General features: G+C 41.1%; 2 protein-coding genes across 2 annotated transcripts in view; one reads left to right on the plus strand and one right to left on the minus strand.

Moving 5' to 3' along the window:
- BRF1 (BRF1 general transcription factor IIIB subunit) overlaps positions 1-16373 on the minus strand; it is a 250484-nt gene that overhangs the window by 158537 nt on the left and 75574 nt on the right. Inside the window, exon 5 of the mRNA XM_073638665.1 lies at positions 13938-14010. Within this exon, the coding sequence (XP_073494766.1) occupies positions 13938-14010 (73 nt within the window). The remainder of the gene's footprint in view (positions 1-13937; positions 14011-16373) is intronic.
- Positions 1-16373, plus strand: part of BTBD6 (BTB domain containing 6) — a 29965-nt gene that overhangs the window by 7683 nt on the left and 5909 nt on the right. The window lies entirely within an intron of this gene.

The raw sequence follows: 16373 nt of genomic DNA on the forward strand, positions 1-16373 counted from the left end.
TTTAAATTGCGAAACTGAACTAAAGATAATTCTGGTGGTGAACTTCCTGGTAATCAAGTTTTACAACATTGTATTCAAAACATTGTTGTGGATGAGCACATTACACAGCATTTTTTGGGGCATACAGTAGATATTAAATGCTAGCAATTTAACTAAGTAACCAGTTGTCATGGAACATTAGATCTATTTGGACAAAAAACATTTGCCTCTAAATCACAAGTGGAAAAACCAATAGGCACACCTGACACTAGGAATATTCTACGCTTCTTCAAAAGCACTGCATTACTTATTATAATAGTATTGAATTTCATGCATGGCCCACTTAAAGAGTTTTCTGCCCCATTCCCTATGAAACTGACGGTGGAGAGCTGCTGTAAAGAGCACTTCTTCCTTTGGAGCAATGTCCTAAAAGTCAAAACAATGCCTGAGAATAATTATGTAACCCGTGCAATTCTAAGAAAATCCCAAAAAATTAGACCTGATGCAGGGATATTTGGGGACAGCGCTGGAGGACCCGGGCTTGGGCCATTACTTTCAGTTGGCACCATCTAATACTTAATGTCTCTTGCAATATCTCCGTTAGGAAAATTAAGTCAAGCTGGTCAATTCTGCCCACTCATGAGCTAATCAAGGGACATCATTTCATATGGATAGGGGCTTGACAGTTTCTTTAAAAAAGAAATCTAAGGAGGACAAAGCGGTAAGGGTGACAGACACCGTGAGGATGGGCACGTGTTTAGGACTGTGTCATTAGAGAATGGCGCTCGAGGGCCAAATGCATCAGACAACACTGGAGAAGAACCGCTGCCTGACGAATTCTCCTCCCGACTTCACCATGTGAAGCACACCACCAACTGTGTCTAACCAATAGTGTTAAAGAGTACCTAAGCGCTTATTTTTCATATGCTGTTCTCTTAATTGCAAGTAGATTGGTGGGGGTCTGGTTTCTAAGACCTCCAAGCAATGACTAGTCAACGCAGCCAGAGGTGCACAGCTAGCATACAGATGCAATCAAAAGTCTATTTCTACTGCATCCATTCCCCCCTCTGTGCGCGCTCCTGTTTCCTGTACAGCTCTCCAAGCGTTGTGAGCGATTTTTGTGGGTCTCAGGATCCAGACTCCCACTGGTCTACTTGCAATTAAGAGAACAAAATATAAAATATAACAGCAAACGTTTAGTTACTCTAACAGTCTATTCACATTGCAGTATGCAGCGTACGTCAGGAGGTATCTTCACTTATACCTTCCATGTATGCCACAGTATAAACAGAAGTATATAATACACAATCTTCCATGTCATAAAAAGTCTAACCCGCTGTACACTTATTTCACTATTTAGATAAAATGAATTTGCGCTGGGCTAATTGACTAAAGAGGAAATAGAAGGATTGGATAAAATAAATACAATATTTTATTAATAAAAATAAATATCTTAAAAATACGATGATCAGAGGGAGGGGGTATATCTAGTAGTGGTTATGATGGAGTTTCTCCTCTGATGAATGGATAGATAGATGAGCAGATGTAGAGGGTTTCCTACTAAGAACCTTTTTATAGGTCATCCCCTAGTAGAAAAGAAAGAAAGTTGGCTTACCTAGTCATTAGGTAAGTGAGTTCACTATCGATACCTGGTAGGTACGAGGGGAACGTTCAGCGCAGAGTAGTTGATTGGTCGGTGAAATGATGGCTGGATAGCACTGAAGCCAGATAAAGTTAGAAGAAAGTAACGCCAAGAAGGGTGGTTTAGGTGTGACTTGTGCCCTATAAGGTGGTTGGTTACCTGGTATTGGTGGGTGAGAGAGATACTGGAGTATTGGTGTAGATGATGTTCCCTGGGCCACGGTAAGAGAACAGCAGAGTGATGCAGACTGGTGTTGATAACACTGATACCTGCTGTGGTACCTATACGGCGGCCTCCAGGTGTATAGGGCTGATAAAGATGAGCCTTAAATTACTGCTGGAGTGCAGAATGCACATGAACTGGTCCAGCAGAGTAGGGACCACGTAAAACAGGACCAGAGAGGGTGGTGCTGCCAATGTAGCGTATACTGATGAGATGCCCCATGATAGAGGGAAACAGTGCTACTGATTGGAGTCCTGGTTCCACTTAGTTAGAGCAAAAGGCAGTGCTCAATACGTCGTTGCTGCGTGGGGGGCACGTGGTGAGTATGTCTGTGTTATTGCGATGGCGTAGGGGTGAGGCGCCGTGTCCTCAGCCTGCTGGGATTGTGCTGTAGCAGTAAGAATGACCTGCATTGAGTCCATAGAGCGGGAGCCAAAGCAGAATCCTGTGTGTGAGAAGTGCCAACCGGTGACTCACACTCCTCACGGTTTCCTGGTGGGAAGCGCGCTTGCACTGGTCCGGCTAGGACCTGCGTGACGTCGTGGCACGTGATGGACACGTGACTTGCACAAGTACGGAGGCTGGTTTGGACCACAAACTAACGCGTTTCAGAAACTAAACGGTTTCCTTTGTCAGGTGATCACTCATTAAAGGCAAAGAGCTCAATTTCACTGTTAAACCCTTTAGGTCTCAAGGTGTCCAATTTAAAAATCCAATTGCTTTCAGCATGAGACATTTGCTTAAAATAGTCACCTTGGCACCAGTGTTTGTGAACCATTTGTATACCCATCACCTGTATACCTAGAGTAGAATCCTTGTGTTTCTCTGTGAAGTGTTTAGAGAGGGGATGACCGTTAAATGTATTATTAATGTTGCAGAGATGTTCACTTATTCTTTTATTCATGGGACGTTATGTGCGTCCTTTATAAATTTTCTCACAAGGGCACTTTAGGGCAAAAATCACCCCTTTTGGTAGAGCAGGTAATAAAGTCTGAGATTTGGTATTCAATTTCTCGTTTTTTGATGACTTTTTGATTTTGGGTATGTAAAATTTTACATACCTTACATTTTTTGTAGGGAAAAAACCTACCACATCTTTAGTAAAAGGGGTAAATGCGGTATTTTGTCTTGGGTGGTTATGTATTGTAGGAACAATGATGTTACCTAGATTACATGCCCTTTTAAAAATAAATCTGGGATTTTGTGGTATCTGGTCACCTATGACTGTCGTCTTTTAAGATACTCCAGTGTCTTTTCACTATTTTTCTGAATAAATGTGTATTAGAATTAAATGGCGTGATGATAGGAACATCAACGGTATTTCTCCTTTGTTTCCTGGTTTATTTTGGAGTGGTTAACTAGGAATATTCCTCATGGTATATCTATCACGCTGTCCTTAGCGGCTTTGAGAAATTGTGGATCGTAACCTTTCTCCAATAATTTATTAATTAGAGTGTCAGCTTCTTCCTCGAAGTCCTGAGCTTTTGAACAGTTACGATGTAGCCTCATGAGTTGGCCACGGGGTACATTCAGGAGCCAGCTGGGAAGATGGCAGCTGTCGATAGATATGTAGCTGTTTGCGTCGGTGGGTTTCGTATATGTACAGGTGCATATATGACCATCTTCGATGTAAATATTTAGGTCTAGGAAATTAATTGCTTGGGTACTCGTGCTGGAGGTGAAGTTTAAATAAAAGTCATTTTTATTCATATCAGCTATAAATTCATTCAGCTACTACATCCAGCGGTAGGGCACTGCCATAGGGACCAGGTTTGCGCCTAGTTATGCTAACCTATACATTGGCAGGTGGGAAGGCCCCACCATCTACCCAGGTGGGGCACTACGCGCGAACCTGGTCCGCTGGCAACGCTTTATTGATGATATCTTATTCATCTGGTCTGGTGATCAAATATCCCTCAATGAATGTCTAGCTGATATATGAATAGGTAAGCCAACTTTGTTTCTTTCCTACTAGGGGATGACCTATAAAAAGGTTCTAATCAGGAACCCACTATATCTACTCATCTATCAATCCATTCATTTGAGGAGAAAATCCATCATAACCATTACTAGATATACCCCCTTCCTCTGATCATCGAATTTTTAATATATTGATTTTTATTAATAAAATATAGTATTTATTTTATCCAATCCTTCCATTTCCTCTTTAGTCAATTAGCCCAGCGCAAATTCATTTTATCTATTTCACTTACACATTGACATTCTGTCGTAGCTGTCTTATTCGCAGCAGGTCTTATTGATACGCCAACTACCGCCACTATAACTAATATATATATATATATATATATATATATATATATATATATATATATATATATATATATATATATATATATATATATATATATATATATATATATATATATATATACACACACACACACACACACACACAGACACTGTACAGACCAAAAGTTTGGACACACCTCATTTAAAGATTTTTCTGTATTTTCATGACTATGAAAATTGTACATTCACACTGAAGGCATCAAAACTATGAATTAACACATGTGGAATTATATACTTAACAAAAAAGTGTGAAACAACTGAAACTATGTCTTATATTCTAGGTTCTTCAAAGTAGCCACCTTTTGCTTTGATGACTGCTTTGCACACTCTTGGCATTCTCTTGATGAGCTTCAAGAGGTAGTCACCGGAAATGGTTTTCACTTCACAGGTGTGCCCTGTCAGGTATAATAAGTGGGATTTCTTACCTTATAAATGGGGTTGGGACCATCAGTTGTGTTGTGCAGAAGTCTGGTGGATACACAGCTGATAGTCCTACTGAATAGACTGTTAGAATTTGTATTATGGCAAGAAAAAAACAGCTAAGTAAAGAAAAACGAGTGGCCATCATTACTTTAAGAAATGAAGGTCAGTCAGTCCGAAAAATTGGGAAAACTTTGAAAGTGTCCCCAAGTGCAGTTGCAAAAACCATCAAGCGCTACAAAGAAACTGGCTCACATGAGGACCGCCCCAGGAAAGGAAGACCAAGAGTCACCTCTGCTTCTGAGGATAAGTTTATCCGAGTCACCAGCCTCAGAAATCGCAGGTTAACAGCAGCTCAGATTAGAGACCAGGTCAATGCCACACAGAGTTCTAGCAGCAGACACATCTCTACAACTGTTATGAGGAGACTTTGTGCAGCAGGCCTTCATGGTAAAATAGCTGCTAGGAAACCACTGCTAAGGACAGACAACAGGCAGAAGAGACTTGTCTGGGCTAAAGAACACAAGGAATGGACATTAGACCAGTGGAAATCTGTGCTTTGGTCTGATGAGTCCAAATTTGAGATCTTTGGTTCCAACCACCGTGTCTTTGTGCGACGCAGAAAAGGTGAACAGATGGACTCTACATGCCTGGTTCCCACCGTGAAGCATGGAGGAGGAGGTGTGATGGTGTGGGGGTGCTTTGCTGGTGACACTGTTGGGGATTTATTCAAAATTGAAGGCATACTGAACCAGCATGGGTACCACAGCATCTTGCAGCGGCATGCTATTCCATCCGGTTTGCGTTTAGTTGGACCATCATTTATTTTTCAACAGGACAATGACCCCAAACACACCTCCAGGCTGTGTAAGGGCTATTTGACCAAGAAGGAGAGTGATGGGGTGCTACGCCAGATGACCTGGCCTCCACAGTCACCAGACCTGAACCCAATCAAGATGGTTTGGGGTGAGTTGAACCGCAGAGTGAAGGCAAAAGGGCCAACAAGTGCTAAGCATCTCTGGGAACTCCTTCAAGATTGTTGGAAGACCATTTCCGGTGACTACCTCTTGAAGCTCATCAAGAGAATGCCAAGAGTGTGCAAAGCAGTCATCAAAGCAAAAGGTGACTACTTTGAAGAACCTAGAATATAAGACATATTTTCAGTTGTTTCACACTTGTTTGTTAAGTATATAATTCCACATGTGTTAATTCATAGTTTTGATGCCTTCAGTGTGAATGTACAATTTTCAGTCATGAAAATACAGAAAAATCTTTAAATGAGAACTTTTGGTCTGTACTGTGTATATATACACATTATATTATATATATATATATATATATATACACACACACACATATATACACATATATATATATATATATATATATATATACACACATACACACACACACAATTATTTCAATATTTGTGGGCACCAGACTACTAAAAAAAAAAATAATGTATATCGGCATGAAGAACGCCAAAGCAAAACGTTCTCGGTGGGTTGGTTGGATAGAGGACTATGGATACATTGAAGAGTTATCTGCTTTTGCCATATTTCACTAATAGATTCCTCTTGAACTCCATTACGTCTAGAAAGGCCAGGATAAATGGCGCACAATGAGATATTTGGCAGCACAACTGTTGAATTACATGTTTATTTTCTATCGGATATAAATCTGATCAAAGTCTTGATAGGCCGCGATATTTTAGAATTCTGCAAATAGAGGCACGTGTGATAAAACTGGAGGAAATGGAGCGTGACATAATTAGGCTAAGTAAACGGTGGCTTTGGATTTTTCATTTTAAGTGCTCTGCGATGTTCTGCTCGAGCACCGCTTACACTGAACCTGTATCACGCAGCTACTATTACACGCCAGGCTGTGGATGTATGAACATCAATGGAAAACAGAATGCGATGGATCTAAGTCACCGCTCACATCACCCCCTATTCATACCAGTCATATAGGTGGAGAATTACATTGGGGGATTACATTAGGAGAGTGATTTTTTTTTCTCACATGGCCCCTTAGTTTTTCACTTTTTCTCTAGTTGGTTTAATTTTTTTAAAACCTCAGAAAGCCCCTTTAACCTGCTAAGAACTACATGTCATAAATATGCAGTGTATGGTCCTGAGATTCACATGTCTGTCAGAAAGATCGCAGGTTAACCTCCAGGCATGATAAAGTTTAAAGGGTCGCTCCACTAGTTTTATATTAGTGGAGCAACCTTTGAAGGCTCCCACGCACATTAGACTAAAGTAGGACCAAACCTGGCGATGTAAGTGGTATCGGGCCAACAGTCTAGTGTTTTTAAGGGTCTCCTGACTTTCTGATGTTACGGGAGAAAAGGATTCAGCATGTCTGATTTCCGACTGCCGATCCTTTTGAGAGTCTGGCAGTGGCTCTGTCAAGAGAACTTAGAGATGAGCGCTCCTCTATATGGAAGAGTCGGGAGAGACAGCTGTAGACCAAAAAAATTCAGCCAAACCATCGCTAGGCAGGCAGCTATATATTGTGTATGGGGGGCTTATCACTAGTTCTGGGACTTAAGGCCACCATACACATTAGACTCATGTTGGACAAACCCACCGATATCAATGGGTTTGGCCAACAGTCTAATGTGTATGAGCCGCCCAATAGATGATTGCTGGGAGAGTTCTGTCCGATTTCGGGCGGCCATCCCTTTGTTCTCCTGGAGATAAGCTACCACCAGAGATGACTGATAACAGCTCGTTCATAGAGAACACAAGAGCATGAGGCAGAACGAGTGCTCCAGGAGTACGGAAGAATCAGGCACGATTGCTGCCGACTGGAGCATTGTCCACCCATAATTCGGCAGACACCCATGGGGGGGCTTTAATGGTTACAGTTACTCAACCCTACTTCGCCAACCTCAAATTACTGTAAATGCATGTGCAGTCAGCTATGTCCATATGAAACCTGACCGGGCCTGTATTTGTACTTGGTCAATGTTATTATCTGGCTCCACAAACAAAATGCCCGGCTGCACGATCGTGGAGTACAGCGTCACCATTCAAGCAAATACTGCTAAGCGACAGGAACGACATCACTAACCGCGCACGTAAAGCTGGACAATCAATGAGTGGAAGATTAACTTTTTTCTGCTGAAGTTTAACAAAAGGACAAAACCTCCATTACCGTATACTAACAGTGAACCGCTCGCATACTGAGCTCCTAAGACTAAGCCAGGCAACAACGATAGAGGCCATTATAGCATATTGCTGAGAAAACACATCCCAACAGGCTAAATTTTCTTCTTTCCTTGTTTTATAGTGCAGCGCCCCTATTGGTAAAGCACAGCAATACAGGTCACCCAAGGCTAATTGAAGGGGTTGTCTCAAATTACAAGACTAATATTTTTTTTTTCTTAAATTTTCCATTAAAGTTACCTGTCTGTTTTTGTTGTTTTTTTTTAAATTTTGCAGAACAAGTTGTATTTCGGGTATTTATAATATAGAGGGTTTAAAACAACAAACGCCACAAACGTTTGGGTTCTGCCATTACGTCATTCAATCTGCGTTACTTTATAAAAGATACATAAAATGTATTCAGTGCTATTACGGCGATAGCAAACTGATAATTTTTCTTTTGTTTTAGGCAATTTAATTTTACAGTAAAAACAAATTTTTAAAAAAAGTCATTAGTTCTTGGGTTGCCATAGATGAATTGGCATTTTTATTACCACTATCCAGTTGTAAATAAGACTTTGTGTCGTGTTTTCTTCAGTTATTTGCAAAAAAAATTTCAACAAAAACAGCAATTCCGGCAATTTTTTTAACAAAGAAAAAAAAAACTGCACAGAAAAAAATGCAACGTGTGCACAGACCCCAATGCCCTCCTTAAACTCGGAATCTGTTTCTAAAGGAAATCCTGCTGCTGATGTTAATAAAAGTGCAACAGAGCGGAGCGTCACGCCCATTAATAAGAGGATTTGCTGTAAACACCTGAGCAGGTCTGTATCTGCTCTTCCCTGTGGTGCAGACAAACCCTGGCATTACTAAGGCAAGTCGCTATGACTTTAAGAAATTGCAGCAGACCAACATAATCTCTCCTTTAATCTTGGAGTCCTGGGTGTACTGGTGTTTTACAAGCTGCTTTCTGACTGTGTTTAAGATTTTCGGAGTGATAACTTGTTTTATGGCGCAGGGAAACAGCAGAAAAAGACATGTCTGTGTATGTGGGTCACTTGCTAATTATACATGCGCATAGCCAATCATCAGGTTAGTATAATGCCGCACTCCTGTGCTTTTACGTCAGTAGAGGCTGCAGGTTTGCATCAGATTTCCAAATTATCGGAAAACAGGGTGGAAAATTTAACTCGTGTTTATGGAAATTTAAAGAGAATATCCATAATATATCGATATTTATCAATCAAAATGCTGCTGCTTTGGCATTTAAAGGGGCGGTACAGGATTAGAAAACCACAGTGGCATATATGTCCACAGGTCGTGTGCGGTACTGCAGCTCCAATCCATGAGGAGCTGCAGTACAAGACAGAGCCTATGGAAAGGAGTGGCGCCGTTTCTGGTAAGAAAAAAATAAGCCATGTTCTCTAATCCACTAAAATCCTTTTACAGGGAATCAGTCAGGACTATCTTACAACTGAAACTAGCGGTATAGCCGAGTAAATCCCAGTGCAACAAAAAGAGTGACACCTGTCCTGTAGTGATTCCATATGCGAACATTAAGAAATCAAGCTGTAAACTATTCACAACCAAGCACATTTTTGTTTCTGAGCTTTTGTTCTTTCCTCCGCAACTTACAAGAGCTACAACATTTTTTATTATCATTTTTATTCCGATTTTTTTTTTTTTTCTTTTGAGGGAGGAGTTGCAGTTTTACCATATAATGTAGTGAAAAATAGAGGGGAAAAAAAATCCAGCTGGGTGAAAATATGAAACTACCCCGATTCCAAATTTATCTACTGCATTTTAGTTTTATTTTAATGGCAATCAGGTTAAGATCAGTGCGATTACAGCAATACCAAACTCAGTTTTGTTTGCATTTTTAATTGTCAAACAAAAATTCAAACTTTTGTTAAAATATATATATATTGGTTTGTGCCACTATTTCCTTCTTTAAAAGACATATTTGAGGACTTGTTTTTTGTGTCCAAAGCTGTATTTTTTATTGGTACCCTTTTGGGGTACGTACAGCATTTTGAAAGCTTTTTAATGGCATATTTTTGGCATGCAAGATTACCAAAAATTATCAATTCAGGCGTTTCAATAAACCCCGCTTACCCTACAAGTTAACTTTAGAATTTCATACAGTACAGACCAAAAGTTTGGACACACCTTCTCATTTAAAGATTTTTCTGTATTTTCATGACTATGAAAATTGCACATTCACACTGAAGGCATCAAAACTATGAATTAACACATGTGGAATTATATACTTAACAAAAAAGTGTGAAACAACTGAAAATATGTCTTATATTCTAGGTTCTTCAAAGTAGCCACCTTTTGCTTTGATGACTGCTTTGCACACTCTTGGCATTCTCTTGATGAACTTCAAGAGGTAGTCACCGGAAATGGTTTTCACTTCACAGGTGTGCCCTGTCAGGTTTAATAAGTGGGATTTCTTGCCTTATAAATGGGGTTGGGACCATCAGTTGTGTTGTGCAGAAGTCTGGTGGATACACAGCTGATAGTCCTACTGAATAGACTGTTAGAATTTGTATTATGGCAAGAAAAAAGCAGCTAAGTAAAAAAAAACAAGTGGCCATCATTACTTTAACAAATGAAGGTCAGTCAGTCCGAAAAATTGGGCAAACTTTGAATGTGTCCCCAAGTGCAGTTGCAAAAACCATCAAGTGCTACAAAGAAACTGGCTCACATGAGGACCGCCCCAGGAAAGGAAGACCAAGAGTCACCTCTGCTTCTGAGGATAAGTTTATCCGAGTCACCAGCCTCAGAAATCGCAGGTTAACAGCAGCTCAGATTAGAGACCAGGTCAATGCCACACAGAGTTCTAGCAGCAGACACATCTCTACAACTGTTATGAGGAGACTTTGTGCAGCAGGCCTTCATGGTAAAATAGCTGCTAGGAAACCACTGCTAAGGACAGACAACAGGCAGAAGAGACAAGTTTGGGCTAAAGAACACAAGGATTGGACATTAGACCAGTGGAAATCTGTTCTTTGGTCTGATGAGTCCAAATTTGAGATCTTTGGTTCCAACCACCGTGTCTTTGTGCGACGCAGAAAAGGTGAACGGATGGACTCTACATGCCTGGTTCCCACCGTGAAGCATGGAGGAGGAGGTGTGATGGTGTGGGGGTGCTTTGCTGGTGACACTGTTGGGGATTTATTCAAAATTGAAGGCATACTGAACCAGCATGGCTACCACAGCATCTTGCAGCGGCATGCTATTCCATCCGGTTTGCGTTTAGTTGGACCATCATTTATTTTTCGACAGGACAATGACCCCAAACACACCTCCAGGCTATGTAAGGGCTATTTGACCAAGGTGTAGAGTGATGGGGTGCTACGCCAGATGACCTGGCCTCCACAGTCACCAGACCTGAACCCAAATCAGATGATTTGGGGTGAGCTGGACCGCAGAGTGAAGGCAAAAGGGCCAACAAGTGCTAAGCAGCTCTGGGATTGTTGGAAGACCATTTCCGGTGACTACCTCTTGAAGCTCATCAAGAGAATGGAAAGTGTGCAAAGCAGTCATCAAAGCAAAAGGTGGCTACTTTGCATAATCTAGAATACAAGACATATTTTCAGTTGTTTCACACTTTTTTTTTTAAGTATATAATTCCACATGTGTTAATTCATAGTTTTGATGCCTTCAGTGTGAATGTACAATTTTCAAAGTAATGAAAATACAGAAAAATCTTTAAATGAGGGGTGTCCAAACTTTTGGTCTATATTGTAGATTACACTGTCACAAGCGCAATGACATTAAATATTTTTATTTTATTCTTCATTTTTGTATTGACAAAAGGGTTAACTTTTATTATTTTTTTTACATTTTTATTTACTTACACTTTTTTTTTAAACTCCTAGTATAGTATATACTAAAAATTATGATCTTCTATGAAGCCCAGCTGCAGGCCCGGTGAGGGCGATGGATGCAAGAACTAGTGCCATACAGATCATAGTCACTGAAATTCCGCCGTCAGTCTCAGAAATGAAAATGGTTAAACAGCAGCAATAGGAGTGAGGTCCAGTCGCTGCAGTTAGACGTAGGTGCACTGCTGACTGTATAGAAAAACCACCACCTACCCGTGTACTGAGCAGGCTCAGCTTCTGAGGCAGCTCCATATACTGTGTCCGACATGGGATGTATTGCTACATGTACATCCTATCTAGGTAGGGAGTTAAAACCACATAAAAATGAGCTCGGCAGCTAGCTGGTATACTACAAGTGCTCGGGTACGCCCCCAAAGCACTTCCAGGCTAATTTGCATAAGGCTTCAAAGCTTTATTTTGTCAGTGCTGACGCATCGGATTATCTTTATTATTGTGGTACTAAGAGAAGTAAAATCGTCCCTATAGGTTCCCTTTAGGTCTTTGGACATGCTCACAGACTGCAGTGTTTAATGCAGATCAAACATATGGCACAGTTGACAACTGGAAGCGCATACACAGAAGAGGTAATGTTTGTTTTCATGGGTAGATAGGAATATGTTGAGGACACAACACCCCTGCCCGTGGCTTATCTCTTATTGGAAAAGCGAATTGGGGATATATTGAAATCCAACGTGCCTGAATGGAGTTAGCAGATATCCATGTACCTGATGCAAAAACTAAGGGCAGATTTACACCACTGACTTTTGTAGTTCACAACCGCCAATCGGCTGCTTGTCTGCTGATTATCGGTCAATTAATAACCTACCACATTTACTATGTGCAGAGAAAAATCAGTTATGTACCATTCACTGCACGTAGTAAATGAAAAAAAAAGCAATGCACAATAGGGTCTTATCCAAATAAATTAGGGAGGAAGAAAAGGTTTAAAGAAGTTGTCCACTTCTTGGATAAGTCCTTCTCAAACCCCACGCTTAGCCCCGATAAAATAAAAAAAGCTTATCCTCACCTCCCGTCCTGGCACCGTTCCCAAGTTGTTGGCACTCGCGGTCCCGAGGCTCCCGTGCTGTTGCCGTGACATGTGACGCCAGCACCCAATCAGAGCTGGCGTCACTGTCCCCGCCTTCTGTCAAACTGAACATGAAGAGGAAGTCTGAGAGCATTCCCCCCTTAATTTTTGATTTGTCCGAAGGTGGAGACAGTGACGCCAGCGCTGACTGGATACCGGCTTCACGTGTCACAACAACAGCATGGGAGTCCCGGGACCGCGAGTGCCGACCGCGCTGGAACAGAGGAGGCACAGGAGGGGAGTATAAGCTTTTTTATTTTATTGGGGCCAAACATTTAGTTCAAGAAGGGATTGTCCTAGTAGTGGACAACCCCTTTAAGCTCACTTGAAAGGGAGACATAGCCAGAGATGAGGTGAAAATGTCAGCTGCTGCAATATCCACAAGTGTTTTCAGAGATACCAGAGTAGAGTGGATTTTTTTTTTATACGCGCTGCTGATTTAGAAACAATCCAAAAGTTCTCAGGAAAAAGTGATTTAATGTCAACGCGTTTCAGAGTCTGACTCCTTCCTCAAAACAAAAAATAAATAAATATTTTTTTGTGGTTGTCCTGAGGAAGGAGTCAGAAACGCATTGACATTAAACCACTTTTTCCTGAGAACTTTTGGATTGTGTCTAAATCAGCAGCGCATATCAAAAAATCGGTTCACTGCACACAGGCTGTCATTCTTCTCGGCAGCACGTCCTGATTACACAATGTGCTGCTGAGAACGATGGAAGTGTTGATTTCTAAGCGCTTTTCTAGAGTGACCGACAATCTGTTTACACAGCACGATTATTGGGAAATGAGCGTTCTTAGGAACATTTGTTCATGATAAATGGCCAGTGTAAATCCACTTTAACACCATGGAACAGTCATAGAAAATTCTGCATTTAATCAGCTGTTTGTGCACCTACCCTCACTCTCTGCAGAATCTCCACTTCAAGGATTTCTGCAGTAACCAGGAACATAAACAACATGTCTTATCTATGGCTATTATACGTCATACATATTTCAGCAGTCTGCTATCACGTAGACTCAGCTTCCACAGTTTCCTTTTTTTTTTTTCGCAACTTGCTTACAGAATCAATGCGTTTGCTGGAAATGACCCGTCTGTGTACTGAAATGCATGCTGGGAATTATAGCGCCACATAGCCACAGGTTGTTCAAGAATAGAAATGTTTCCCGTGAGTGATTGCCTCATTTACAATGGAGCCGCACAGTGAAAGATATAAAGTGAGTCATAAAGTTACCTATAGCGGGAGCATTAATGCAGAGCTCTCTGGCCAGCAGAAGAAAGGTTTTCCCCAGGATATACACGTTCACCTGTCAGAACAACACAAACATCATTACACCTTCAGGAATAGAAGGGAAAAAAGCCAAAAAGCCTATAATCAAAGGGAAGTCTGGCGTTTAATGCACATTTGGCCCAGTGGCCGTTGTACGGCTCCACATGAACGGGAATCTGGTTTTTCATTTTATTCAGATTGCAATCAGCGCTATGAAAATCAGAGCAGTAAAACCTTACATGTTTTACAGGGGATGTGTCATAAAACAAAATCACCTATTATGTTAAATGTGTTTCTAAATTTTTTTCATATCACTAAAAAAAAAAAAAAGTTTCAATTTTGACATCAGCATCTAGGCCTAATATTAGACTCATATTTCCTGTTCTTCACATGGAGCCAAAGACTGATTCGCCCATATTGGGTATATTGTATAGAAATATTACCCAAGGATGTAACAATCTGAGCACAGGCCAGTGTGCCGGAGTAGAGGAGGTGAGCTGCGATACCGCCTACCGTGAATGGTGGATCCTGTGTTATCTACTGTATATAGAAGTGTTATCAATCATTGTACATGAGGAGGAGGAGGTGAGCTGTGACATCACCTATTGGGAATGTTGGAGCCGGTGTTATCTACTGTATATACTGGTGTTATCAGTCATTGTACAGGAGGAGGAGGAGGTGAGCTGTGACATCACCTATTGTGAATGGTGGGTCTTGTGTTATCTACTATATACACAGGTTATCAGTCACTGTACAGGAGGAGAAAGTGATCTGTGACATCACCTACAATGAATGGTGGGTCTTGTTTTATCTATGACACATTGAGAAGTTATCAGTCGTTGTACAGGAAGTAGGAGTCTTAATGCTTAGTGGTCAGTGTGAAAATTGCAATACTTATGAATTTTCTTTACATATAGATGAAAACAACATGGTGAAAAGGGAATATTTATAAAAATGTAAAAAATAAATGTAACAAAAAATCCTGGTTTACAAACCAGGGCTGTGAAGTCGGAGTCGTGGAGTTCAAGTCGGTGCCCATTTTGGTGGAGTTGGTATAAAATGGACCGACTCAGACTCCTAAAATATATAATAAATTGGGTCCAGTAGTTCAATGCAGTTTGTGGGGAATATTTTTTCATAAGAATTTGGGAAAGTTATGAAATGTCCTATAAATGTCTGTCCTATTCCTGATATAAGGCTATGTGCCCACGATGCAGAAATGAAGCAGAAAATTTCAGCTTCATTTCGGCATCTCCTTCCCCGGAAAAAAGCGTGCGGAATTTGACATGCGTTTTTCGCACGTTTTTTAAGCATTTTGCACATGCGGGATTGCCTTGCGTTTTCTAATGCATTGTAGATGGCAATTCTGCATGCGTAAACGCACAAATAATGGACATGCTGCGGATTTTTCCGCACATCAAGAACGCTGCGGAAAATTCCGCAGCATGGGCATTGAAAGTGCGGAATTTCATTGGGCACCATGGGCAAAGGATTACCAAGCGCTTCCCAAGCGTTTACGCTGCAAAAATTCCGCAGCATAAATGCTTGAAAAACGCATTGTGGGCACGGACCCTAAGGGTCTAGACTTTTAGCTGAGATGAATCTGTGCTACAGTAAATTTATCACTTAAACATGAGCCGTGGATGAGGGAGTCGGAGTCGTGGAAATTGAGGAGTCGGAGGTTTGGCTTACTGACTCCACAGCCCTGTTACAAGCATTCCCTTCATAGAGGGCCAATCAGCTCCTGCCATGTCTCTATTTGTGTCACTCCTCTTATTTTTCCTGAAATGTATGAATAAATAGGCAAGTGTTACTATTTGGAGGGGCGTCTCTACACCCTCTGACACTGCCCTTGGTACATGACTGTGTACAGACAGTGGAATAGTAACCAGTTTTGCAAAGTATTCATACATTTTCAAGAGGAAAAACAAAGGAATGAAAAATAGAAAGTCATGAGAACAAATTGTTCTGGAATTGTTACATCATGGAGAATTCAAGTATAGCATCTACTTATAGTGATGAGCGAGCACTAAAATGCTCGGGTGCTCGAAGCTCGGGTCGAGCACATTGGAATACTCGGGTGCTCGACCCGAGCAACGAGCCCAATGTAAGTCTATGGGAAACTCGAGCATTTTTCTGGCGGTCCCCCCCCCCGGCGGTCTGCAGAAGGTCAAAAATTGCCCAAATCGATGGGCACAGTGCTCAATTAAACGTCAGGCAGGCAGAATATATAGGAGGGTGAATGAAAAACATAGCAGGGCACTTGGAACACACTAGTGCCCTCCAATTTTCATGCATCGTCTCTTTAAAAAAGCCGGCCGGCAATTCATCAGCGGCATACATCGGTACCCGACAATTTAGAACAGAAAAAAAAGAGCATCACACATAGATTAGATAGAT

This window comes from Phyllobates terribilis, unplaced genomic scaffold (genome assembly GCF_046119375.1).
Source record: "Phyllobates terribilis strain yellow unplaced genomic scaffold, ASM4611937v1 Scaffold_7__3_contigs__length_470593459, whole genome shotgun sequence".
Classification (NCBI taxonomy): Eukaryota; Metazoa; Chordata; class Amphibia; order Anura; family Dendrobatidae; genus Phyllobates; species Phyllobates terribilis.